General features: G+C 51.1%; 2 protein-coding genes across 4 annotated transcripts; both read left to right on the top strand.

Moving 5' to 3' along the window:
- The first annotated feature begins 3,070 nt into the window (after window positions 1–3,070).
- Window positions 3,071–6,328, top strand: Rrad (RRAD, Ras related glycolysis inhibitor and calcium channel regulator). Its single transcript, XM_028884385.2, has 5 exons — window positions 3,071–3,276; window positions 3,440–3,878; window positions 4,529–4,602; window positions 4,703–4,907; window positions 5,682–6,328. The coding sequence occupies exons 2-5, from the start codon at window positions 3,512–3,514 to the stop codon at window positions 5,957–5,959; spliced, it is 924 nt and encodes a 307-aa protein (XP_028740218.1). The 5' UTR covers window positions 3,071–3,276; window positions 3,440–3,511; the 3' UTR covers window positions 5,960–6,328.
- A 4,190-nt stretch (window positions 6,329–10,518) lies between these two features.
- On the top strand, window positions 10,519–20,628 carry Cdh16 (cadherin 16). 3 transcript variants are annotated; one of them, XM_037206176.1, is made up of 18 exons: window positions 10,519–10,672; window positions 11,257–11,314; window positions 11,569–11,655; window positions 12,406–12,561; window positions 12,881–13,019; window positions 13,340–13,498; window positions 14,739–14,935; window positions 15,491–15,613; window positions 15,792–15,942; window positions 16,162–16,389; window positions 16,470–16,546; window positions 16,621–16,809; window positions 16,892–17,133; window positions 17,670–17,803; window positions 18,395–18,637; window positions 18,778–18,885; window positions 19,230–19,346; window positions 20,277–20,628. In XM_037206176.1, exons 2-18 carry the CDS (start codon window positions 11,270–11,272, stop codon window positions 20,372–20,374), a joined length of 2,493 nt encoding a protein of 830 aa, XP_037062071.1. In that variant the 5' UTR covers window positions 10,519–10,672; window positions 11,257–11,269; the 3' UTR covers window positions 20,375–20,628. The 3 variants fall into 3 exon arrangements, with proteins under 3 accessions (XP_037062071.1, XP_037062070.1, XP_028740217.1); XM_037206175.1 differs by having other exon boundaries at window positions 10,519–10,676; XM_028884384.2 differs by having other exon boundaries at window positions 10,519–10,676; window positions 11,234–11,314.
- The last annotated feature ends 4,310 nt before the right edge of the window (window positions 20,629–24,938 follow it).

Genomic DNA, 24,938 nt, shown 5'->3' with positions numbered 1-24,938 from the left:
CTCGTTGCTGTGACAAAATGCATGACTAGAAAGAACTGAGGGAAGGGAGGCTTTGTTTTGGCTTACAGTTTGAGGATATATATCATGGTAGTAAGGAAGGCATGGCTTCAGGCATGTGAGCAGCTGGTCACGTTGCACCAACAATTGGGAAGCCAAGTGAGATGAATTCTGGTGCTCAGCTCACTCTCTCCTTTTTATAGTCTTGGATCCCAGTCCATGGGATGATGCTACCATTCAAGATGGGTCTTCTCTTCTGTTAAACCTTTCTAAAAAACACCTACAGACACACCCAGAAGTTTCCATGACAATTCTAAATACAGTCAAACTGGCAATGGAGATTAACCCTCAGACCAGCCAAGTGCTCTTTTCAACATTTAGTCACCTGAGGGAGTGGGTAGGGTCCCACAGAGAAGAAGTGGGATTAGGTAACAGAGGAGTGTTATCTGCATTGTTTCTGGGATCTCTGACCTTCCTCAGGACAGAACATCATCCTCGAGATATTGAAGCAGAAGCAAGAGACAGTCCAGCGATTCACTCAGCCTGCCCCATCCAACCAAAAATGATGAAAATATAAATGTGCCTGCCACTCTTGAGCCCATATGCCACTGCATGTGCCACTCTTGAGTCAATGACTTACCTCCACATTTCATGTTATTTGTGTCTCAGAACTGGGGAGACATTATCCTTGCTCTACACAGGAGGAAACGGGCTCATCTGGGACACATGAACGAGGGTGAAACTGCTAACATGGAACAGAGCTGGTTCCAACCTCAGTTTGTTCCTTCTGGGCAGCTGAGAGAACCAGGTGGCAGAAGTGTAGCAGGAAATAGTCTAAAGGTCATGTCCTGATATTGGACCGTGGGGCTCCTGGCTATACCTAGGCTTGTGATGATCATCTCTGGCCTGTTGGCATAACTACAGGAATGCCTGGGGTCTGAGTGGCTCTGTGTGGATGTCGTTGCCTTGGCAAAGAAGATACACTGTTGAGGTCAAAAGCTCAGATTACCAGAGGGGAAAGTCAGCCCTGTTTCCCTGTATGGCCCCTGCTGGGAAGGTCTACAGCTATCCTTCTGCCATCCTCTGCCAGACACTGTCCTGGACACCTCAGGGTTCTTTCCAGCCACACCATATACACATGCCATGGGGGTGTATGTGTCATAAGCAGCCAGCTAGGGTTCCTGATGGGAAGTGGTACGCTGACTCTAGAGACTTCTGTCCTGTAAGAAGAGGCTGGAACCCCTGATTTCCTCTTCCCACTGAGCCTTATGCAAGAAACAAAAAGCAGCATGGGCTTCCCAGGCTCCCAAGATCCCTCCTTCATAGAAAGGAGACATAATCAAAGTGCCTTGGCTCAACTTTTGCTTATGTTGAGGGCCTTAAGAATAAGAAGGACGCTGCATCATAAACTCCCTAACCTTATCCCCTAGTCAGTTTCCTCAATTCAAGGCCTTCTTAGGTGTTACCAAGGAGACTAATACAGCAGCAGAAAGTCTGGCTCAAGTTTCCATGGCAACCTGCTACGGCCCACTAAGGTCCATCTATGTATGATGTCACCTGAGCCCCAAATGGGTGCCCTTCCACCCCCACCACAGTCATCACAAACGTCTAAAAGCAAGTCCCTGTCCCAACGTACGTCACAGTTTGTACACAGACACAGAGACAGACAGCGGATGTGCGTGCTCGTGCACGCGCACAGACACACACACACACACACATACACACACACAGTTGCCCAGTCTTCACTCTGGAGATGAGGAAGGAAGGAATAGGCCATGATATCCACTTCAGACCTGGGAACCTTGAGCTGGGAGAGGCAGACCCAGAACTAGATAGATAATCTAGATAATCTATCCATCCTGTCACCTCTCCTTCCCCCTGAGATTATCCCAGTCCTCACCCACTGTTTAAGATAGGTGAACTCCAAGGCTGTGGAAGCACTACATCTGTTTTTGCCGTTCATAAAAGGGTCTGGCACACAGGTACTTGGTATGGATCAGGGCAACAAATGAAGTGAGTTATTGAGCCCTGGGGCCCTGGGGCTTGGTGCTTTAAAACTTCCCTAACCCTTGCCCACACCCGCATTTATGCCCCTCTCTGGGTGAGATGTTTACCAGCAAAAAGCCCAGCATGGGGCTGGGAAGCTGGAAGAATTTGAAGACTATAAAGGGGCTGGCTCCTTCTGGAGTTCCCCACAATCAGCCTGGATCTCCCCCACTCTGGGCAACCTCATGCCCAGAAACAAAATGTCTAGGGCCAGGGTTAGATTATTTTTAGCAGTTACTGGCAGCTGCTTGGCATGCTCAGAGTTAGGGAGGGGACTTGAGTTTGTGTTTTCCTTTCTCTGGCTCTGTAGTTTCTTTCCAGGAGACAAGCATACACCTCCACCTAGTAGGCTCTAACAGAAGATTCCACTGACCCGTGTGGCACAAGCCCTCCCTGATAACCCTCTAAGGGACCCCAGGGATTGGTGGATAACACCAACCTTCAACATGAAGAGCAGTCTCATTGGGGAGACTCAGCACAAGGAATGAAATAGGAAGAACTAAGTGTTGAAGCTAGAAATGCCAGTTTAGGACCCTCTAAATGCGAGCTAGGGTCCATACCTGGAAGAATGGGTGCCATGGACTATGAGTGTGTCCAGTCTATAACTAGTCTACTGGCTTGAGCAACAGGCCTGGTTCATTCTTAAATGGAAAGTCTAATTTTTCTCCAGAGGCAGTTGTACTTCACAGGTCCAGTTACCCATTACTGACAGCCTCTCCATCATGCATCCCTCCGCCCCGTGCACCCGCCTCAACACACACTCCTATCCCCACCCCACCCCCGTACCCATCCACACGCCCTCACCCCCGCCTCTTCCCAGCTACCTGCCCCGCCCTGGCGAGTTTGAGGTCCTAGAAGGGAGGCGGGGGATTCCCGGGGGCGGATGGATGGGTGGATGCGTCAGCCTCGCAGCAGCAGCAGCATGGACCTGAGACGTGGACTCAGGAGCGGGGGCGGGAGCGGGGGCGGGGGCGGGGGCGGGAGCGTGGGTAGGAGTGAGGGCGGGAGCCAGGCTGGTGGAGGTTTAAATAGGCGGCCCTAGAGCTGCGGCCCTAGAGCTGCGACTCAGCGCCTACTGAGGGGCTAAAGTAGCAGAAGAAAAAAAGGCTGCAGTTTTGACAGCGACAAGGGTCCGAGTCTTTCTGAACAGGGGTCTGCGAGTGGATTCTATCTGATCCCCCAGTGGACTGTGCTGGAGCGCCAATCAGATCCTGACAGAGTCGGTGAGAGTTGGTGAGTGTTCTGGCGAAGCGGGAGGTGGACTACACACATCATCTGGGCTGGGGATGGATGGGGACGTAGGTCTAGCTGGGTTACTGGTGAAGGCGTGAAGACCTTGGGGGCTGGCAATAGGTTCAGGCAAGTCCTTCGTCCTGAGCATCTTTCTTGACTCCAGGGTACTGGCCTGCTCCCGCGATAGAGCTGCCATTCCAGCCGATTCCTGATTCCCTAGACGGCGTCCCACACGATGACCCTTAATGGCGGCAGCGGAGCGGGAGGGAGCCGCGGCACCGGCAGGGAGCGTGACCGCCGTCGAGGCAGCACCCCCTGGGGCCCCGCACCCCCACTGCACCGCAGGAGCATGCCGGTGGACGAGCGAGACCTTCAGGCGGCACTAGCCCCGGGCTCCCTAGCTGCGACTGCAGCGGGAACTCGGACACAGGGGCAGAGGCTGGACTGGCCCGAAGGCTCCTCCGACTCTCTCAGTTCGGGAGGCAGTGGATCGGAGGAGGGCGTTTACAAGGTGCTGCTGCTTGGGGCGCCTGGTGTGGGCAAGAGCGCCCTGGCGCGCATCTTTGGTGGTATAGAGGACGGGCCTGAAGCAGAAGCCGCAGGTGAGAGAATTGAGCTGTTTAGGAAAAGATAGTTGGGAGGCAAGGGACCTGGACTAAAAGTGGCAAACACTATGAAATTTCAAGGCGCTTTCAGAGTTGTGTTACTTCTGGGTCAAAGATGGACTGAATAGCCACCACAAATCTCTACTTACTACCCCTAACCTCTCCCCTACCCATGTGCCAGGGTGATAGGGAAGAAGTGCCCAGAATAGAAGAGTTGAGTGCTGGGTATGACTTCTCTGTGGCTTGGGGCAGGAAATTCCTGCCTACCAGGGCTGGCAGGAACAAAATCATAAGTTTCTAGGAGAGGAAAGTTACATGGCCAAGGTTTCCAGGGGGTGACAGCCACTATGCTAACTCCAGCCACTGTGATCACATCCACCCTAGACCTGGGCAGCAGGAGGCCAGCGAGCCCCCGACAACCAGTACTTTGCTACTTTGGGAACATAGAGATGGAGGTCAAGCATTCCATGCCCTCTAGCCCCTAGCTCCCAGGGATGTCATTTTGTTTGATTATAGCAACCGTCTGCTAGTGGCAGAGAGTTATCAGGAGACTCTGAAAAGAAGTGGGAGGTGTGGTCAGAAGAGGAACTAGACACTGGGAACTTTTGTCAGCCAACTGATAACTTGGCTATTGGCTCCCTTCCTAGGGCACACATATGATCGTTCTATCACTGTGGATGGAGAAGAGGCATCACTCATGGTCTATGACATTTGGGAACAGGTAGGCTGCAGGCTGGGTCACAGGGAAAGAGGGGGAAGCAAGCTGGAGAAGGGTCTTGCCAGGAATTACAGAGCTGTGTGTATATTTGTGTCCCTTCCAGGATGGAGGCTGCTGGCTGCCTGGCCACTGCATGGCCATGGGAGATGCATATGTCATTGTGTACTCAATAACAGACAAGGGGAGCTTTGAGAAAGCCTCTGAACTTCGGGTACAGCTGCGGCGAGCACGGCAAACAGACAATGTGCCCATCATCCTCGTGGGCAACAAAAGTGACCTGGTGCGCTCCCGTGAGGTCTCTGTGGATGGTAAGCAGGCACTGGGTCAGGAAAGGGAGGGAGATCCTAACCGGGCTGTGGGCCAGTTAGTCTTGGCTCAGCTTGAGTCCCTGGGGATCATCAATGGCTAAAAATGTTCAGGAAGAAAACTTGGTGCTGGAGGGTGGGGGAGATGCCTCTGGTCCATCGGGCTCCCAAAGGCCTAAAACAAAGGGGAAGGAAGAGCCACATCTGCTAGGGGAACTGAGGCACACACGCTCCCTCCTCAACTGCTCCTCAGCTCCATGCCTGACAGAGTGAGACTGAAGAAATGGAAGAACATGTAGAGAATCAGGAGGCCAGAACCCGAGTCCAGGCCCCACCATTCTTGGAGTAAGCCTGGTGCTTCCTCGTCAGGCTTTAGCATCCTCCTTTGTGGCCTACAGTACCAAGTACTTCAAACTTGGTGACCTTGCCCCCACCCCAGGCCATCGGGCCATTCCTTATAACAGCAAATCATAAGATCGTTTTCATTTGCCTTAATCCACTATTACAGATTATGTTCTAAACCCTGGGTTTTAAATAAATGAATTCCTTTTTGTGGACCACCATAAACTTGGAGGCACATTCTGCCTACCAAGTGGCCCAGCAATGTTTGGGGCTCTCAGTACAGGAGCTGGGAATCTCTGTGTCTCTAAAAAGGATCTAAGGCTCCTTCTTCTGTTACTAGAGGACTCTTGCGCTGTAGCTGCCAGATATGGCCAGGGTTTGAGATAGCATCCTCTGCTCCTTGTTTACTGGCACATGTCTGTCCCCACCACATAGAGGGTCGGGCCTGCGCAGTGGTCTTTGACTGCAAATTCATCGAGACATCAGCAGCACTGCATCATAACGTCCAGGCCCTGTTTGAGGGTGTCGTGCGCCAGATACGCCTTCGCAGGGACAGCAAAGAGGATAATGCCCGGCGGCAAGCTGGCACTCGGCGACGGGAGAGCCTTGGCAAGAAGGCCAAACGCTTTCTAGGCCGCATCGTAGCTCGCAACAGCCGCAAGATGGCCTTCCGTGCCAAGTCCAAGTCCTGCCATGACCTCTCTGTTCTCTAAGGCCTCCTGGGCCCCTCGCTTAGTGGGCCAGTGGATGGGTGGAGGGGCTGGCCCAGCCAACCGCTCTAGATGCCCCAGGGCTGGCCCATGCTCTGTGATTCCCAGAACTGTCAGCTGTGCACACCCTGTCTCATGGTCATGGACAGACAGGCAGTGCTGACCAGGGAGGCAACTCCAAGAGGCCAGCGAGGCCTGGGCCTATGGAGATGCATGTGCAGGCCCACGTGCATACCAGGCAGCCTGAACCCAGCTCATGGACAGGACTCCGCCTTTCTCTGTGTGGGTATATGTGCCCTGGAGTGAGGCTGTTCAGTATGGTTGCTGTTTGTTTACATGCAGATTTTTGTAATAAAGACTATTTCCTGACAAGCCAGGGCTGTTGAGTATGTTTCTTTCGTAGTGGTTTCAAGAGCAGAAAGAGATGCTGTAATTGAGAGATGGGGCTCCCTGTCCACATGACCTAGTGTGTGGTCTTGATGGTCCTAATGTTGGGCCTGGATATAGCCAGCATAGTGGAGGGAACAGGTGGGAAGCCTATGCTGGTTAGGAGGAACGTTCAAGAAGCAGGAGACAAAACCCCTCCCAGCCTATTATCTAGACCCTTCCGCACTGGAGCCTGGCGTTGTCTAGCTGACTGAAGATTCTATTGCCTCTGCATCCATAAAGGGAAACTGAGGCTGCCCCAGGAAGCACACTTTTCTTTGGCTCTCACAGCCTGACAAGATTATGGGCTCAGGCTCTGCAGCAGTATTCCTGCCCTGGCCCTCCCAAGGGGTGGAAACCAGCGAAAGTAGGTTTATATGGAAGGAAAGACTTCAGAGACGGCGGTAAGGTGCCTGGTGGTTTTTTGTTTGTTTGTTTGTTTGTTTGTTTGTTTGTTTGTTTTTGGTTTTTCGAGACAGGATTTCTCTGTGTAGCTTTGTGCTTTCTGGAATCACTTGTAGCCAGGCTGGCTCGAACTCACAGAGATCCGCCTGGCTCTGCTTCCCGAGTGCTGGGATTAAAGGCGTGCACCACCACCGCCCGGCGGTGGCTGGTGTTTTAAGAGTACATTTTGGAGGCACACTCAGGCACTGATGGCTTCTGCGCTTCCTGGCTGAAGTTATCCTACAGGGGCTCAGCGTTCTTTACTTGATGAGTGTCTTTGCTAATAACACATTGTCCAGTTCGTCTTTCGCTCGGACAGCTTCCTAGAGCTCTCCCTGTCTGCAATGCAGATTTCACATCTGTGTAGGGATGCATCCCTGTGTGCCATCACTGTCGATCCACCCGTCCAGGCCCTCCTAGAAGTGGAGCATATGGCTCTCCCTATGTTATTTTTAACACAACCTGGAGCCTCATGTTATAGGCAAGTTCTCTCCCACTTAGCTACATCCTCAGCGGATTCATTTCGAGACAGGGTCTCTCTAAATTGCCCAGGCTGGCCTAGAACTTACAATCCTGGTGTCTTGGCCTCCTGCATAGCTGGGATCACCAATCCTTCAAGATTCTTTCTCTCTGCCTCCTTCCCTCCCCCCGCGCCCGTGTGTCTCTCTATGTGTGGCTGTGTATGCATGTGCACAGGCTAGTGTACATTCAGAAGCTAAAGGCAGATGTCAGATGTCTTCCCCAGTCATTTCTTATTCTTTTTAAACAGGGTCTCTCACTGAACCTGTAGCTTAGCAGTTGGATAGGTTGGCTAGCCAGCAAGCCCCATGGATTCCCCTGTCTCCACTTTCCCATTGCTGAGATGGTAAGAGCTTCTCCTGGCTTTTTGTATGGACGCTGGGAATCTGAACTCAGCCCCTCATGCTTTACTAACTAAACCATCCCCTCAGCCCCTCCTTCATCCTTCTGTCACGGTGACAGCATAGGAGTTCACCTGTAGGAGTCTCCACTTACCTAGTTTCTTGTGTGTGTGTGTGTGTGTGTGTGTGTGTGTGTGTGTGTGTGTGGTTTCAGTGACCCTTGATTGGCTACAGTCTAAAAATATGTAAAGGAAAGTACCAGGAATCAACAATTCATAAATTTTAAATTAGATAATGATCTGAGTGATGTGATTAAATCTTAAGCCATCTAGGTCTGTCTCACTCAGGATGTGACTCAGCCTTTGTCAGGAGTATCCATGCTGTATGTACTACCCACCTGTTAGTCACCTAGAAGCCATCTCAGTTATCAGAACAACTTTTCTAGTATCACAGTGCTAGTCACCAGAAAACATTTATAGAGTAGTGGCACTGGCAATTTATATATGTCAAAGAGAGACTATGAAATGCTTCAGAAAGTGAAAAGGCAAGTATTGGAAGAAATACAGTATATAGAAAGTTTGGTATTATCCACAGTCCAGGCATCCATTGGGGGTCTTGGAGTCCATGCATAAGGAGGACTCCTGCACATATTTTCAAGAACTGGCATTGCCACTGGTGATGGGTAGGAAGTAGCTGAGTGGGAACTGCCATAGAGACCTGTTCATTTCCAAAGACTGGAGGCAGCCTGGGACAAGGGCCCACAGGTTTCTTTATTCCACAAACTCTTGGGAGCCCTTGAGGACTGCTTAGAACCCTGGCTGTAGCTCACTCAATATCAAAAAAAGGTTTGAAGGCAACTCCTCAGTGTGTGTGTGTGTGTGTGTGTGTGTGTGTGTGTGTGTGTGTGTGTGTGAAGGGGAACCTCTGAGACTCCTCCACATCCTCAGCCAGGCAGTGTTAACTGCTCAAAGCTTCTGTTGCTTTTACATACACACACAGAGACACAGAGACACAGACAGACAGACAGACAGACAGACACACACACACACACACACACACACAGAGTGAGGTATGTGGAAAGCTTGCTCTTATCAGGGTAGGTGGAGGTCCCCAAACCTGAAGAGCAACCCAGGCCCTGGGCAAACTGCTTGGTCTCTCTGTACCCCGGTGTATGACAAGAAGACAATTCCTTTTTCACAACGGAGTGGGTAAAATAACAGAGATATATGCCCAGAGTTCTGGGTGCTGATTAGAAAGCACTCAATATGCATGAGACCCCCTTCAACAACCCCACACATAGCACTAATCCAAACTGGGTGCCTCAGTGACCCCAAAATAGATACTCAGCTTGTCCTGGCCCAGCCTCCATCCTGAAAAGCACCATGAGAACTCCTCAGGGGAGACCACAAAACACTGAAGGACAGCAAAAGGTGGGAGACCAGGATCTCCTTCCCCTCAACGAGACTCCCAGAAAACAAAACTTCTGCTAGGTCTCCTTGGTGGGCCTTGTGGGCGAGGTGAGGAGGCCCTGGTCATCCCTGGAACCCCTCAAAGACACCTGAGCTAGCTCAGTCTTCTCTTTCTGCTTAGAAGCATGAGACAGTTCAGTGCCTCACCCTTGTCGGGGTTCAGGAGCCAATGCGAGCCTTGGGGATCTCCAGGGTACCTCACGGGCTTCTGTTCCAATCCACTGGTCTCACTGATGTATGAGCTAGAGCTCTTAACACCTACTTGGGGTCATCTGCTCTTTGGGTTACACTCTCAGTTCCTAAGTGCCACAAGCCACTTAAAAGTACTTGGGGGCAGGACAAGGTCAGATGTCCCTCCCAGAGGGACTCCCAGCCTAATAAATGGGAGTCAAGCTGGTGTCTTCTGTGCATCAGTAAAGGCAGTTCATGGTGTGGAATGGCAGAACTACCAGAGGTGCTCCTAACCCAGCCTATTAGCATAAGACAGTGGTGCTCTTGGGCTGGAGAGATGGCTCAGAGGTTAAGAACCCTGGTTGCTCTTCCAGAGGTCCTGAGTTCAATTCCCAGCAACCACGTGGTGGCTCACAACCATCTGTAATGGGATCTGGCTGCCCTCTTCTGGCGTTCAGACATAACGCTGTATACATAATAAATAAATAAATCCTTAAAAAAAAAAAAAAAAAGGCAAGTGGTTCTCAACCTGGGTCACTACTCCTTTGTGGGTCAAATGACCCTTTCACAGGGGTTTCATATCAGATATTATCCTGCACATTAGATATTTATATTATGATTCATAACAGTAGAAAATTACAGTTATGAAGTAGCAACAAAAATAATTTTATGGTGAAGGGTCACCACAACATGAGAACTGTATTTAAGGGTCTCAGCATTCGCAAGGTTGAGGCTTTCCTGGAGAAGGGGTTATCTGTGCTTTTTACTAAAACATGAGTAGGTACTTAGTACCCTGATGAAGGGTGGGAAGAGCATCCCAGGCACAAGGAACAGTATCTGCAGAAATCTAGCTACAGATGCCACTGCACAGAGAAGTGGGGCCAGGTCTGAAGCCACAAAAAAAGAAAGAAAGAAAGAAAGAAAGAAAGAAAGAAAGAAAGAAAGAAAGAAAGAAAGAAAGAAAGAAAGAAAGAAAGAAAGAAAGAAAGAGAAAAAAGAAGTTGTGTCCAAGCCCAGAGGGCCAAGAAGTGCTCATTGGGCTGTGTCAAGGTGGGAGTGATAGACCAAGATCTGCCCACCTCCCACCTCCTAGGGCTGGCAGTCACGGATGCTGAGCAGTCCTAGCTTTCCAAAGTCAATAAGTAACTTGGGAGGGAGGCGACTAGGCCAGGCCAGGCCTTCTGCTGTGGCCCAGTGGCATTTTCCACTCCTGAGCAAATGTGGACGGACTGCCTACCTGCTTAAGTGTCCACTTTGCCCTGCCCCACCTAGCCCAACGTGCCAGAGCTCCCTGAAGAAGGATCCCTCTCTCCTGGCAGCTGGACCAAGGAGAGGCTTGGGCATCAGTAGGTGAGGGGCTGGGAGCTCTTAGGTGGGCAGGGCTGAGCATGGGAGTAGGGGCACTGCCTTTCTGTAAGAATTCTCAGGGATCCATCTTGCGGAGGGCAGTGGATAATGTTGTACATTCTTAGCTACATGCCGAGACCTGCCAAATGTAAAATGAGGACAGAGGTCTGGCCCTAGGGGCAGTCTGGATCTGGAGAGTGGTAGTGGGAGAAGGGATAATCTCCAAGGCCTGAGCTAGAAGTCCTCTGTTCCAGAATGAATCCTCTTGTGATCAAGTCCTCCATGACCTTGGCCAGGCCCTGCCATTCAGGCCTTGCCTGAAACATGGAGCTGCTGGAAGTGACAGTTGTCTGTCTAGCTTCTAATTTCTGTGATTCAGCCGGCTGCTAAATAATTACCACTTTGGGAGCTGAGGGGGGTGGGGGTGGGGGTATAGCAAGAAGGAGCTGAACATTTACAAGAGAGAACCACAGGCCACTGCAGAAGAAGAGGAGACTAGTCTATAATGAGATCCCTCTGGCCATGTGTGCAGGATAGAACTCTTCTTCCTGACCTTCTAGATTCTCACTTCCATGTCCCTCAGGCTCACCTTGACCATGATCTCTGCCTGGCTGTGGTTGCTTTGCCTCTCTGTTATTCAGGTGAGCGGGGCCCTGCCTCTCCCTTCAGATCTAAACCTTGGGGGTTAGCGCCCTTGTCCCCAGTCCCACCCAGACTCATCACACTAGCCACAAGAGTAGTATGGGAGTCGGGAGTTCGGAGTCAGAGCTATGGGCCTGCTGTGGAAGCAGGAAGCCTACAAAGGGTGGATGGAGTAAGAGCTGGCAGGCTGCGGGGGAGGGGCAGCAATTCCCTCTTCCTGCCAGTGCAGGAACAAGGTGAGAATTTCCCATAGGCTTTCACCACCGAGGCCCAGCCTGCAGAGCTGCACGTGGAAGTCCCTGAAAACTACGGTGGAAATTTCCCTTTTTACATAAGCAAGGTGAGCCTGAGCGCAGGGTGGTTTCCCGTTCCCTCCAATATCGTGCTTCTCCTATCTCCAGGGTCTGTTCTCTTTCCTGCTTTGGTTCTCCAACTTTCTACATAATGCATGGATTAGTGTAAGTAGCTAACAAGATTTTAGTCCCAGAGGAGAGCAGAGTTTGAGTTAAAGAATAAAAAGGTTGGTACTGAGTGTGGTGGCGTGTGCCTGTAATCACAGGAGAGGCTGTGAAAGGAGGATGAACAAGTTTGCTGCCAGCCTAGGCCATATCATGGAACCTTGTCTAAAAAGGGAAAGAAACATTGGTGAAGAGGTCTAGCTTGAGACAGAGGGTGTCAGGGAGCATGGGGGAGTATCAGATACTAGAGGAAAAGCTCTCCCTTTGAAGCTTTACTTACTGGATTTGAGATTCCAGGCAGGTGCCAGCTCCTTCTGAGACTCAGTTTCCCCATATTTAAAATGGGGCCCGTAGGTAAAGGTGTTAGTTATCCTTTAGCCTAGTGGTTCTCAACCTTCCAAATGCTGAGACCCTTTAACACAGTTCCTGATGTTGTGGTGAGCCCTAACCATAAAATTATTTTCTCACTGCTTCAAAACTGTAATTTTGTTACTGTTCTGAATCAGATGTAAATATCTGACATGCAGGATATCTGATATGTGACCGCTAAGGGGGTAGATACCCACAGGTCGAGAACCGCTGAGAGTCTAGGCCATACCCCTAGGTTTTTTGACTCTGTTTTATCCCACCAGCTACCACTACCCTCTGGGAGGAATGAAGGCCAGATTGTGCTATCAGGAGACTCAAGCACAGCAGCTCAAGACTCCTTTGCTGTGGATCCAGATTCTGGCTTTCTGATGGCAACAAGGGCCCTGGACCGGGAGGAAAAAGCAGAGTACCACCTACAGGTATGACAGAGTGAGGTACAGGGGCAAACAGGCAAGACAGGGCCAGGGACTAACTACCCCTTCTTCTTCTTCTTCTTCTTCTTCTTCTTCTTCTTCTTCTTCTTCTTCTTCTTCTTCTTCTTCTTCTTCTTCTTCTTCTTCTTCTTCTTTTTTTTTTTTTTTTTGGTTTTGTTTTTCGAGACCAGGTTTCCTGGCTGTCCTGGAACTCACTCTGCAGCCCAGGCTGGCCTCGAACTCACAGAGATCCACCTGGCTCTGCCTCTCAAGGATTAAAGGTGTGCGCCACCACTGCCCGGTCCTAACTACCTCTTTTTGCCAGGTCACCTTGGAGTCTGAAGATGGACATGTCTTATGGGGTCCACAGCTTGTGACTGTGCATGTAAAAGATGAGAATGACCAGGTACCCCAATTCTCCCAGGCCATCTACAGAGCTCGGCTGAGCCAGGGCACCAGGCCTGGTGAGTGACAAGGGCATCCAATGTGTGGTGAAGTCAGGTAGACACCGATAAGACATCAGACAGTAAAGAGAGTTACCATTGACAAATCAGCAGGGCCCAAGCTGTTCCCCAAGTGTGTCTTATTCTGTACTCTTCCAACCCCATTAACAGTTCCATCTGCTTTGGGTCTCAATTTGCTCATTTGGGAAATGGGATGAACAACAGGCTCACCTCCAGAACACTGATACAATAACGAACATAGAAGGAAGCTCTGATAAGAGACAAGGGAGGTACAGGAGACTCCTGTGCCTACCACCCCTTACAGTGTATCCCCACCCCAGGGATCCCCTTCCTCTTCCTTGATGCTTCTGATGGGGATGCACCAGGCACAGCTAATTCAGACCTTCGATTCCACATTCTGAGCCAGTCCCCAGCTCAGCCTTTGCCAGATATGTTCCAGCTGGACCCTCGACTAGGAGCTCTGGCCCTTAGTCCCAAGGGTAAGCATGAACTGGGTTTGATATGGGGGGGGGCGTGTCATGGAATTCTGGAGAAGGGGCCTCTGAGCTGTAAGCGATGGATGGGTTGGAGCTGAGGTAAAAGAAAAGGGCATTCTAGGCAGAGGCCAAGGCCAGGTTGTGCGAGTTCAGACATGGGATAGATGGAGAACAGATAAGAATGGGTGAAGGAGCTATAGTTAAGATACCTCAGGAATTATATCAAGATAGATCTACTTCTGCAAGTTAGATCAGAGGTGCAAATTAGGGATAGATGAATAAGTGACTCATACCTTAATCCAGCCACCACCTTTTCACTCATCTAGTCCCCAAATGACCCGTGCAGCCCCTTTGTCCAACACTTGCTCATCCAAACACTCTCCTGTTTTCAAATTCCTACCTAGTCAGCCATCGTTCCCTCTTCCTCTCCTGTCTGCCCTCCTCCCCATCCTGGTTGTCTAGCTACCTCGCCAGTCCACCAGCCTCTCACTATGGAAGTGAAGTTGCAATCTGTCAAGTACTAGTGGGATGCTCATGATGGTGATCTGAGAGGTGACCCTGCGGTTCAGAGCACTGGCTGCTCTTGCAGAAGCCCTGAGTTCAATTCCCAGCACCTATGTGCCGGTTCACAACTGTCTGTAACTCCAGTTCCTGGGAACTGGATGCCCTCTTCCGGCCCTTGCTGGTACTTGCACTCCTTAGCATTTTTCTTTCTTTTTTTTTATATTTTTGAGTCTTTTTTTAAAAATTGTGTGCGTGCGTGCATGCGTGTGCGTGTGCGTGTGCGTGTGCGTGTGCGTGTGCGTGTGCGTGTGTGTGTGTGTGTGTGTGTGTGTGTGTGTTTTGCCTGAATATATGTCTATGCATCACATGCATGCTTGGTGCCTGGAGAAGAGGGCATCAGGTCCCCTGGAACTGTAGTTACAGACAGTTGTTAGCCTGGAGAAGAGGGCATCAGGTCCCCTGGAACTGTAGTTACAGACAGTTGTTAGCCTGGAGAAGAGGGCATCAGGTCCCCTGGAACTGTAGTTACAGACAGTTGTTAGCTGCCTTGTGGTGCTGGGATCTAGCCTGGGTTCTCTGGAAGAGCAGCCAGTACTCTTAACCACTGAACCATCTCTCCAGCCCCACGGGAGTCTTTTGAACACCTCTGATATGCTTGGCTTTCTGTTTGGTACTGGCTGAAGATGCTTTGGGCCTTGCTTCCTGTGTCCATGCTCAGCTCACCTCCTGTCCCTTCTAGGAAGCACCAGCCTAGACCATGCCCTTGAAGAGCCTTACCAGCTGTTGGTACAGGTCAAGGACATGGGCGACCAGGCCTCAGGCCACCAGGCCATTGCCACCGTGGAGATCTCCATAGTACAGAGCACCTGGGTACCCCTGGAGCCTGTTCACCTGGCAGAGAATCTCAGAGTTGCATACCCACACAGCATTGCCCAGGTGAGAAGTGGCTGTGAGTGGCTGAAGTAACCCCACGGCAAGAGCAGCTGGGCCTGAGTCACATGGACACTTGGGAGGAGTGCCCAGGACTCAACTTGACTCCCATTTCTTCCTGAAATATATACTTCCCACTATAAATCAAGTAGTCAGGCCTGGGGACCAAGCATACAGTCCATCGTGTGCTATCCTCTAGTAGGTGCCGGTTTGTGTTCTGACATCCCCAACTTGCCTAAGGCTTCCTCAGGGAAAAAAACGGCTGCCAACTTTCACTGCCGTGGGGATTGTCACCCAAGTGAGGAATGTCTCCGGCCTTTTCTAGGAATGCCTTGGGGTCAGGCCCAGACTGAGAAAGCAGAAAATAGAATAACCTGGTCATTTAGGCACTTTGGAAAAGGTCCAGGCTTGAAGCGGGGTACGGTTGTCACAAGTAGCTAGCCTAGCCACATGCTCTTAGGGCCAGGCTCCTTGCTTGGGAATCAGTTGGGGGATAAGGGCTGGCACAGAGCCTTCCTGCCTCTCAGCCTGAAATGCTTTCACGTTATATCCTCCTCACAGGTGCACTGGAATGGAGGGGATGTACATTATCGACTGGAGAGCCAGCCTCCAGGATCCTTCAATGTGGATGCGGAGGGGAGGATCCATGTAACCACGGAGTTGGACCGAGAGGCCCAGGCTGAGGTGAGGAGAGAGGGAAACACAGGGCAGGCTGGAGGGTGCTTTGTCACATCCCCCACAGATGCTGAGGCAGTGAAGACAGCCCTGAAGAGCTGGAGCTAGCCACCCAAAGGAACTTCAATCCACTCCAGTCTGGAGCCACCCATGGCCCTGATCTGAAGTTCCCCACTGCCCACTACAGTACCTGCTCCAAGTACGAGCTCAGAATTCCCGTGGTGAGGACTATGCAGAACCCCTGGAGTTGCAGGTGGCAGTGATGGATGAGAATGACAATGCACCTGTCTGCTCCCCACATGACCCAACAGTCAGCATCCCTGAGCTCAGCCCCCCAGGTGGGTTATGGGCCTTGTCAGGTGGGAGGGAAGGGAAGGGTAGAGTTCCTAGAGACCATCCCATCTTGCTTCTTTGGAGTGAGTCTGGCTTCAGAGTTCTAAGTCACCTATGTGTGAGCGCACACGTACACACACGTGTACACACACACACACACACACACACACACACACACACACACACACAAGCTCAGGAAGTGGGTGGGGGGTGTTGTCTTCCAGGAACTGAAGTGATCACACTGTCAGCAGAGGATGTGGATGCCCCTGGATCACCTAATTCCCACATTGTGTATCAGTTGTTGAGCCCTGAGCCTGAGGAGGGGGCTCAAGAAAAAGCCTTCGAGTTGGATTCTACCTCAGGCAGTGTAACCCTGGGAACTGCCCCACTCCACGCCGGCCAGGACTTCCTGCTTCAGGTGCTGGCTGTTGACTTAGCAGGATCAGAGGGTGGTAAGTACCCTGCTGGTGACCTGGGCCCCTTCCCCTCTGTTCCTACTGGGACCTCACCAACAATCCCTCCCCTGCATCAGGCCTCAGCAGCACATGTGAGGTGGCAGTCACGATCACAGACATCAACAACCATGCCCCTGAGTTCATCACTTCCCAGGTAAGCTGACACAGAGCTATAGAGATCATTGGGAGGGCACTGGTGGTGTTTACCAAACATCTCCATCTCTCCAGATTGGACCTATAAGTCTTCCTGAGGATGTGAAGCCAGGGGCTCTGGTGGCCACACTTACGGCCACTGATGCTGACCTTGAGCCTGCCTTCCGCCTTATGGACTTTGCCATTGAAGAAGGAGACCCGAAAGGGATTTTTGACCTGGCCTGGGAGCCAGACTCTGATCATGTCCAGCTTAGACTCCGAAAGGTTAGGATGTGGACAGGTGGGGAAGGGTCACAAATGTGCCGTGCCCTGACCCTCACAGTGACCTAGAACTCACTGGTTCCAGAACCTCAGCTATGAGGCAGCTCCTCATCACAAGGTGATAGTGGTAGTGCGGAACGTGGAGGAACTGGTGGGCCCAGACCCAGGCCCTGGAGCCACAGCCACGGTGACTATATTGGTGGAAAGGGTGATACCACCCCTCAAGTTGGACCAGGAGAGCTATGAGACCAGCATCCCAGTCAGCACCCCAGCTGGCTCCCTCCTGCTGACCATCCAGCTCTCAGAGCCCATGAGCAGAACCCTCAGGTGAGCTAAAAGCCCTGCCTCTTACCTAGACTTCCCCTGCTTCCCAAGGATGACTTCAACACCCCAGAGAAACTCATTGTGTGTGTGTGGCCTAGACTATTCCTCAAACTATGGTTAATGCCAAGGTTCTGACTCCTGGAGGGTCAGGGTTGGATGAAGTAGGCAGGTGTGGAGGAAGTGTTTAGACCCCCATGGCATCTCTAATTATTCCTCCTTAAGGGAGCACCACCAGATTGAAGCTGTGCCTGGGTCTGAGCCCTCCAGACTTCTTGGCAGGATGCTCTGGAACAAATGAAGTTGAACCAGACTCCACCGTGTTTCCCAGGTTCTGATAATCCTTCCCTAGCTACAGTTCAAACTCCCCATCACCAACAAATTCTGAAACTGGCCAGCTGGGCTCACCAGACTGTTGTTGCCCCTGAATCACAGAAAGGATACAGGATTTCAGTAGGCCACACCATCCTGGGAGTTTCTGGGTAGGAACCTGTATATTGTTCCAGGGCCTCCCCAAACATAGTTTCTTCTTTGGGCCCCAGGTTCTCCTTGGTCAATGACTCAGAGGGCTGGCTCTGCATCAAGGAGGTCTCTGGGGAGGTACACACAGCCCAGTCCCTGCGGGGTGCCAAGCCTGGGGACACCTACACTGTGCTTGTAGAGGCCCAAGACACAGGTATGATCAAGCAGCAGTGGAGTCTTCTCAAGGGATTATAGTTCCACTTGGAAACTTTACATGAAACTCATCCTTCAAGCCTGCCATTCAGAATTTCCCTTGAGCTTCTCGGAGTATCAACTCCAGGGACAGACAAGACAGTGAGTGCTAGATTAGGGAGATGGAAAGAGGACCAGGAGCCTTGTCTGAAGCAGGAATGCTAGGATGTAGGACAGGTGTGAGAAACTGTCAATGGCACTTTAATAGGATAAACAGCTGGCCCTGGGAGGGCATGTCAGGAAGGGTACTTCAGGAGTTCCACGAAAGTCAGAAGAGATGTACTCTCCCAGGGTCAAGATATGTCTGGGTGGTAGCATCAATACTGAGACAGATTTGGCATTGAGAAACATTCTGGTGAGTCTGACAGTTGTTCGAATAGTGAAAGGATGAAGGACATGATGAGGAAGAGGCTGATATGGGAAATGACCGGGTGGGAAGAAGGGGTTGGGATGCAGAAGTATGGGAGCAGCAGAATAAGACTGATGGGCTGTGTGGGGTGTATGGAGACCAGCCCAGGTTCTCTAGGGCTTACCCTCACCCCCAACAATGCAGATGAGCCAGGACTGAGCACTTCTGCTACCGTTGTGGTCCATTTCCTGAAGGCCTCTCCTGTCCCAGCATTGCCTGTAGCCCCTGGGCCCAGCAGACACCTCTGTACACCCCGCCAGGACTATGGTGTGGTTGTCAATGGGGCCAGTGAGGACCCTGACCTGGCCAATGAGCATGGTCCCTACAGCTTTGCTCTTGGTCCCAACCCCACCGTGCAGCGGGATTGGCGCCTCCGGCCTTTCAATGGTATGTAGCAGTGGAAGGGAACGAGGCTGTGGAGGGTAGGCTCACTTGGAAGTGAGATGGCGTAGGGTTGGGTGTAAGGGAGCAGCTCAGATGGAGCCTGTCTAGGCTACTGACCCTAACCATTTTCTGCAACCCAACAGATTCCCACGCCTACCTTACCTTGGCCTTGCACTGGGTAGAGCCAGGTGAATACATGGTACCTGTGGTTGTCCGCCATGATGCCCAGATGTGGCAACTCCAGGTCCAAGGTGAGGCTGGGACTTGGGTGCAGCCCAAGACTGGCATCTTTAATTCCTGGAGGAGCCATCAGGGTACAGGTGAAAGAGCTTGGGTATACATCATGCATGCTCATATAGACAGCACATGCCTATACACACTTGCATATCTGAGCAAACATATCTGTGTGTGTCCTGCCATATACACAGAGGAGTATGCACCTTCACACACACACACACACACACACACACACACACACACACACACAAACGTACATAGGTGTGCACAAAAACATATATCAGTCAGCTTTCCAGACAGGAGGTTCTGAGCAGCTGGAAGTCCCCTCTAACACTCTCATCTCCATTTCCCACTGCAGTGATCGTGTGTCGCTGCAACGTGGAGGGCCAATGCATGCGCAAGGTGGGCCGCATGGAGGGAATGCCTACGAAGCTGTCAGCAGTGGGTGTCCTCTTGGGCACCCTGGCAGCGATAGGTAATGGAGGCTGAGCTCTTGCATGGGTGAGGGTGATGAATGGTTGGAGCCACCACCTCTATAATGTCCCTTGTCCCCATAATGTCCACAGATCTGGAAAAGGAATCCCCTAACTCTCCTAGTCATTATGCACTGTCCTAGGTATCAGTCATCTAGGCACCCCAAGCAACAGCATTTACTATCACATTTTCATTCATTGCCTATGAGTGGGGTCCTATTGCAAGCGTGTGATGGAATCCTTCCCACAGCCTGGGAGTTTGATCCTGCTGTCTCCCAACTTTGTTGATGAGGCCACTGTGGCTCAGAAAGGTTAGGGAACTTATCCAAGATTACACAGCCTGTGGCAGAGAAGTCCAGCTTAATTCTTTCAAGTCTCCCTCTCCATCCCCTTTACTTCTTTATTCTGATAAATTGGCTCTTTGGTGGTTTCCTTCGATGGCTCTATGAGGTGTCTTTCTCTTGGAGGTACATGTGAACAGCTCACTGGCTCTCCCATGAACTCTATCCAATTTGACTTCAGAAAAAATGTGTGTGAGAGAGAGGAGAATTGGGGGGTAGAGGACAATTGGATCTTTACTACTTTGATCAGTCCTTTAAAAGAAAAAAACTTATTTTGAAAGAATGTCTCACTAAGTTACCGCCAGCTAGCCTGGAACTCACTGTAGCCTAGTCAGGCCTTGAACATATTATCTTCCTGCCTCAGCCTCCTGAGACGGGGGCGTAGGAGACTGGGACATGCTTTGATCTTGGAGATATAAGAGTAGAGCAGACCACCCATTCAGATTCCATCAGACACTAGGATTCATACCCAGCATGGGGACACTGTCTAGAAAATGTTGTAGAGAATCAACACCAGTGACAAGGAGTTTGTTTAGTGAGGTACCTTCTCGTCCTTGCTAAGGGCTTACCCATTCTTCTCTGGCCCCTCAGGCTTTATCCTCATTCTTGTCTTCACCCACCTGGCCCTGGCAAGGAAGAAGGATCTGGACCAGCCAGCAGACAGTGTGCCCCTGAAGGCGGCAGTGTGAGTGATCCAAGCAGCCCTAGCTGGGAGGTTAGTCCCAGCTCCATCTGAACTCGCTGAGAAAGGACCCAGTGCCAAAGATACACTGGAGACCAAGACAGTAAAAGTCCTTCGTCTTTCCAGAGTGGAGGTACTGTCACCAGGCATGTCCCCAAAGCCTGAGCACTGACTTTACAGGATGGTCATGGGAACACTCCAAATGGCAGCTCTTTGACCAATAATAAAGGCTTAGAGAGCCAGGCTGGACCCTGTAAAGGATGACTGTACTGTGACCACACATCTGTATGTGCACGTGTGAATGAGAACACCTTCCCCTTTGTGCCTGTCCACTCTCCTGCTATACAAAGTAGGTCTGGAGGCTTGGTAGGATACTTGTGAAGAAGGACATCATCTGAGCTACTGGTGAGAACTTGGGGTCAATGCAAGTTGAGTCTCCAAGAGCCTACCAGTCGCAAACCCTAGGGTAACTATGAAGGTAAGGTGAAGGAATGTCTTTCCAGGAGTCATTCCTGTGTGTTTAGGACACCTCTGTGCTGTGGGGGCACACAGTCTTGTGAATCTGTGTTCTCCATTCATGTGTGAGCACACTCAGATCCCCATGCATGAGCCACCTACACTTGGGATAGGCAGAAGAGTATTGAGGGCCCCTTGAGGCAGGGATAGGAAAGCTAAAGCTGGGAATGGTTCCTTCTGTCCTAGTGCAGGATACACACCACTCTGGGTCTCACCCACAGGAGAACATGGGCACACTTGCAGAAAGTAGGCAGAGAGGAGTCACTCACTTGGACACTGTTGGGACGAGGCAGGAGGCTTCAATGGTTTACTCCAGGACTACCCCAGCCCCAGGTGGAGCCCTGCCTCTTGCCCAGGATTAAGAGATGTCCCCAGAGCTCTGACCAACGCCTCAGGACTAATCTGTGACCCGTGTCCCTAGACTGACCCCACATAGGTTGATTCCACATGCTCTCTTCCTGATGGTCCCTGGGAACTAGGGAGAGACTTGCTGTCCTGGGCACCAATAGTTGATGGTGATAAATCATGGGGAAGAGAGAAAACAACATCAGTGGGGCCCAGCCCTATTTTTAGGAGATAATCTCTCTGCTGCTGGCAGTTGCTATGGGATGGAGCTAAGCCCAGGCAAGAAAGACAGGGCAGGCATCCTAGCTGGCCTGGGACAGGGGAGCCTGCAGATGGACTCTGAGGCCATTCTCAGTCACCCTGGACTCAGGAACCAACACCCTCACACACCTACACTGGATATTCCACTAACCACCCCAGCCCATGCAGGGCCTTCCCCACCCTACTACCCCAACTCATTCTCTGCCTAATTTACACCTGCTCAGAAGTCTTCAGCATGGAAAAGACCCCTTTGGAGGTAACATCTCATCTTATCTCTCCATAAGCCTGCTAGGGCTGGACTATTGGCCCCGTATTCAGGTAGATGATCTCGAAGGTCAGAGAGGTCAAGAAACATCTGGTAGTCTGGAACCAGAGGACAAGACACACCTTTGTGGCTGAGGTCTATGTGACCTCTGTAGAAGTTTAGCCATTCTTCAGCTGGTCTCTGCTCCCTCAAATCTTAGAAATCACCCAATCAACTCCTTCTGGTAAAACTGGGCAGGCAGACTGGAAAGGGGAGGATTCATGCAGCAGCCAAGCTGGAATCTTTGTGCTCACTGGCTCCTTGTTATGGATGGATATGAGCAGCTGGGTGGGTGAGTGTATAGGTGGATGGAGAGGTGAATGAGTATTTGGATGGACTAATAGCTAGATGGATGATGAGTTGGTAAGTGGGCAGATGGGAACCCAACAAAGGAAAGGATGAATAATGGGAACCCAGATTTTGGTTTTCTTCCGCAAGAGATAAAGTCGAGTTTTCCAAGAGTTAGGCTTGGATTTCCAGGATCGGGTTGGGGTTGACCACTAGTGTCAAAAGGTTCAGATGCCCTGAGCATCTGCAGACACAAAACTTTCCTGTTGTGCGTAGCTCTATTCTAGAGAAGAAGGTGAGGACCACATAGGATCACAGCATACCTGACTCACAGAAGGAGAAAAACACATAGTGAGAGAGTTGGTGAGTACCTGAAAGGATTCGTGTTGGTGAGATCATACACCACTACTATACCATAGTAAGACAAGGTGTGTATGGGGGGAGGTATGTGATCAGTGCTCCAGTATGAGTAGAAGATGCCACCATGCCTGTTCCATCCTTGTTGTGTATTTCAGAAGATCACCTCATCTCTCGTTTACTGGTTTATAAAATGAGGCTTCAGGGAGAACTATATCATATAATTGCAAAACACATTTAGCACATAGCCAGGCACACTGTAGTAGTAATTGTGGCTTTCCCCAGGACATCACAAATGTCTGCAGCCCCACATTCACATTCCTTAGAGGCATTTGAGGCCCAAACTTTGGAGAAATATGGAAAAGAGCCCAGATTCAGCACCCACTAGTGCTGCCAGGTCACTGGTGAGGGCTCTCTCTGGTTTTGTGATGTGAGGGGTGTCACAAGACACTGACTGGGCTGGGGAGGTGATGGGTCTGCACAGCAGGGGCTGTGCTCCCTGATCTCCCAGGTTCTTTTCTGAGGCATAGAGCCAGATCAAAGGGACCCAGCACTGAAGCCCAGGAGGCGGGCTTGAAAAGAATGTAAACATGGGGATATTTTTAAACTTTTTCCAGCCTCAGCGATAGAGCTCTTGAAGCTAGAGGCCCCAAGGTCAGTCCAGACCTCACCCCCAAAGAATGAAACAATCTTGGGACCCCAGAGACCCACACATATCTACACCTACTCCAGGGCTCTTGCTTGGGTCTCAGGGAAAAAGGTTTTTCCCATGGTCTCACTTTGAAACCATCCTGCTACTACTGGAAGATGTTATTAGTTTGTACTGTGAAGAACTCAGAGGAATGGCAGGACCCCAAGAATACAGGAGTTGTAGAGACCCACCTGCAGGGCTAGTGTTGGGAGACTGAGCTTGGAACCCTTTGGTGACCCTGCCACTCTATCAGGCACATACATGTGTGAGCCTGTGAGTGTGTAAGTGTGGTGTGGTCTCTGTAGTTTGAGGATGTGTGTAAGCATGCAAGAAACCCATACACCACCCCTTCTCTTTCCTTGGCATCCCTGACTGCCTCCTGGGGCCCTGTGAGTTAGTGGGTAACTTAGAAGGACAGAAGGCAGGCTGGAGGGTCAAGGGGAAGGGTCATGGAAATGAGGTAATGAAGACAGTAAGAAACTAGGGCAGAGATGTAGGTGGAGTCGGACCAGGTTGCGGGTCTGTGTGGTGAGTCAGGCTGAGAGAGTTACAGAGGCCACTAATGAGAGATGCATTAATTACAATCAGGTGTCACAGTGACTCAGAAATGTGGGAACAAGGCTTCCTGGATCTGCCCCCTTTCCATGTCACAGCTACACTGACCACGGGTTCCACGACTACAGACTCTTCTCTCAGAGTGATGTGGTCCTTATATCCTTGCAGGAGTGCCAAAAGGAGACTCATGCAGAGGTAATAACGTGGCATTCATCTTTACCCTATGACCATACCCCAGGAACAGCTTTGCATGGGACACAGGGATTCTACTCATCTGAATCCCCACTGGCTAGAGTCAGAGTTCTCACAGGCATTCAGAATCCAGGCAGAGCTTTTTTATCAGGGACCCCAGCCTAGGGAGAGGATCCAGCTAACTGTCACTCAGACTTTCTAGAATGCTGTGCCACTTTGCCCTGAGAGACTCAGCATCCAGCTCTAGATCACACAGCGCCACTGTGGAGGCTGAAAAACCCAAGCACTGTGGCTTCCTCCTGATCCTCCTCTAGAGCTGCAGGAGCTGAGGCTGAAGCTGGCACTTTACCATGCGCGGTAGACTTCGGGCACAGGGTAACAGGCAGCTGGGGGGGGGCGGGGTTGGCACTGATGGCGAGGGGACTGAAGACTTCGCTAAGCTGGGATGGCCCTGTGTGTGCCCCTCCCCAGGCTGTGCTATTCTTATTCACTTGGTGATGGCAGGAGGGACAGAGATAGGGACCAGTGGGAGAGAGTCATGAGCACAGGCCCCTTATCTGACACGTTCCCTGGAAACTTGGCAGGGGCAGCTGGTCTCTGGAGGCCCAGGCAGAGGGGGAGCAGGTGGTCACAGGATGGGTGGGGGTTGGGCTCTCTGCAGGAGCTGCCTCTCCTACAGCAAAGCAAGGTCCTCTCAGAACTGACCTGGGCTTTCCATTGGGACTTCTTTCTGTAGGTCTTCAGCCCATACTCATTCAACACAGAGCTCGCCTCCATCACAGAGCTTTTGCCTCTTCAGAGGGCAGTAGGTTTGCTAGCTCAGTGAGGAGGTTGCCTCTAGAAAACAGCACTGGCCTGGGTACCATGGCCCAACCTGATTCCTAGCTGTGAGACTTTCCTTGGGAATGTCACTGGAGTTTGGGGTGGGGGCAAGCATTGTTTATTTGTTGAGACAGGGTCTCATTTATTTCAGGCTGGCCTTAAATTCTCAATGTAGCAGAGAATAATGACCTTGAATTTCTAACCTTTTCCTGCCTCTATCTCCTGAGTGTTGGGATTACA

This window comes from Peromyscus leucopus, chromosome 5 (assembly GCF_004664715.2).
Source record: "Peromyscus leucopus breed LL Stock chromosome 5, UCI_PerLeu_2.1, whole genome shotgun sequence".
Taxonomy (NCBI): domain Eukaryota; kingdom Metazoa; phylum Chordata; class Mammalia; order Rodentia; family Cricetidae; genus Peromyscus; species Peromyscus leucopus.
The sequence above is the reverse complement of the archived record's forward strand: the minus strand, read 5'-3'. Positions and strand labels throughout refer to the sequence as shown.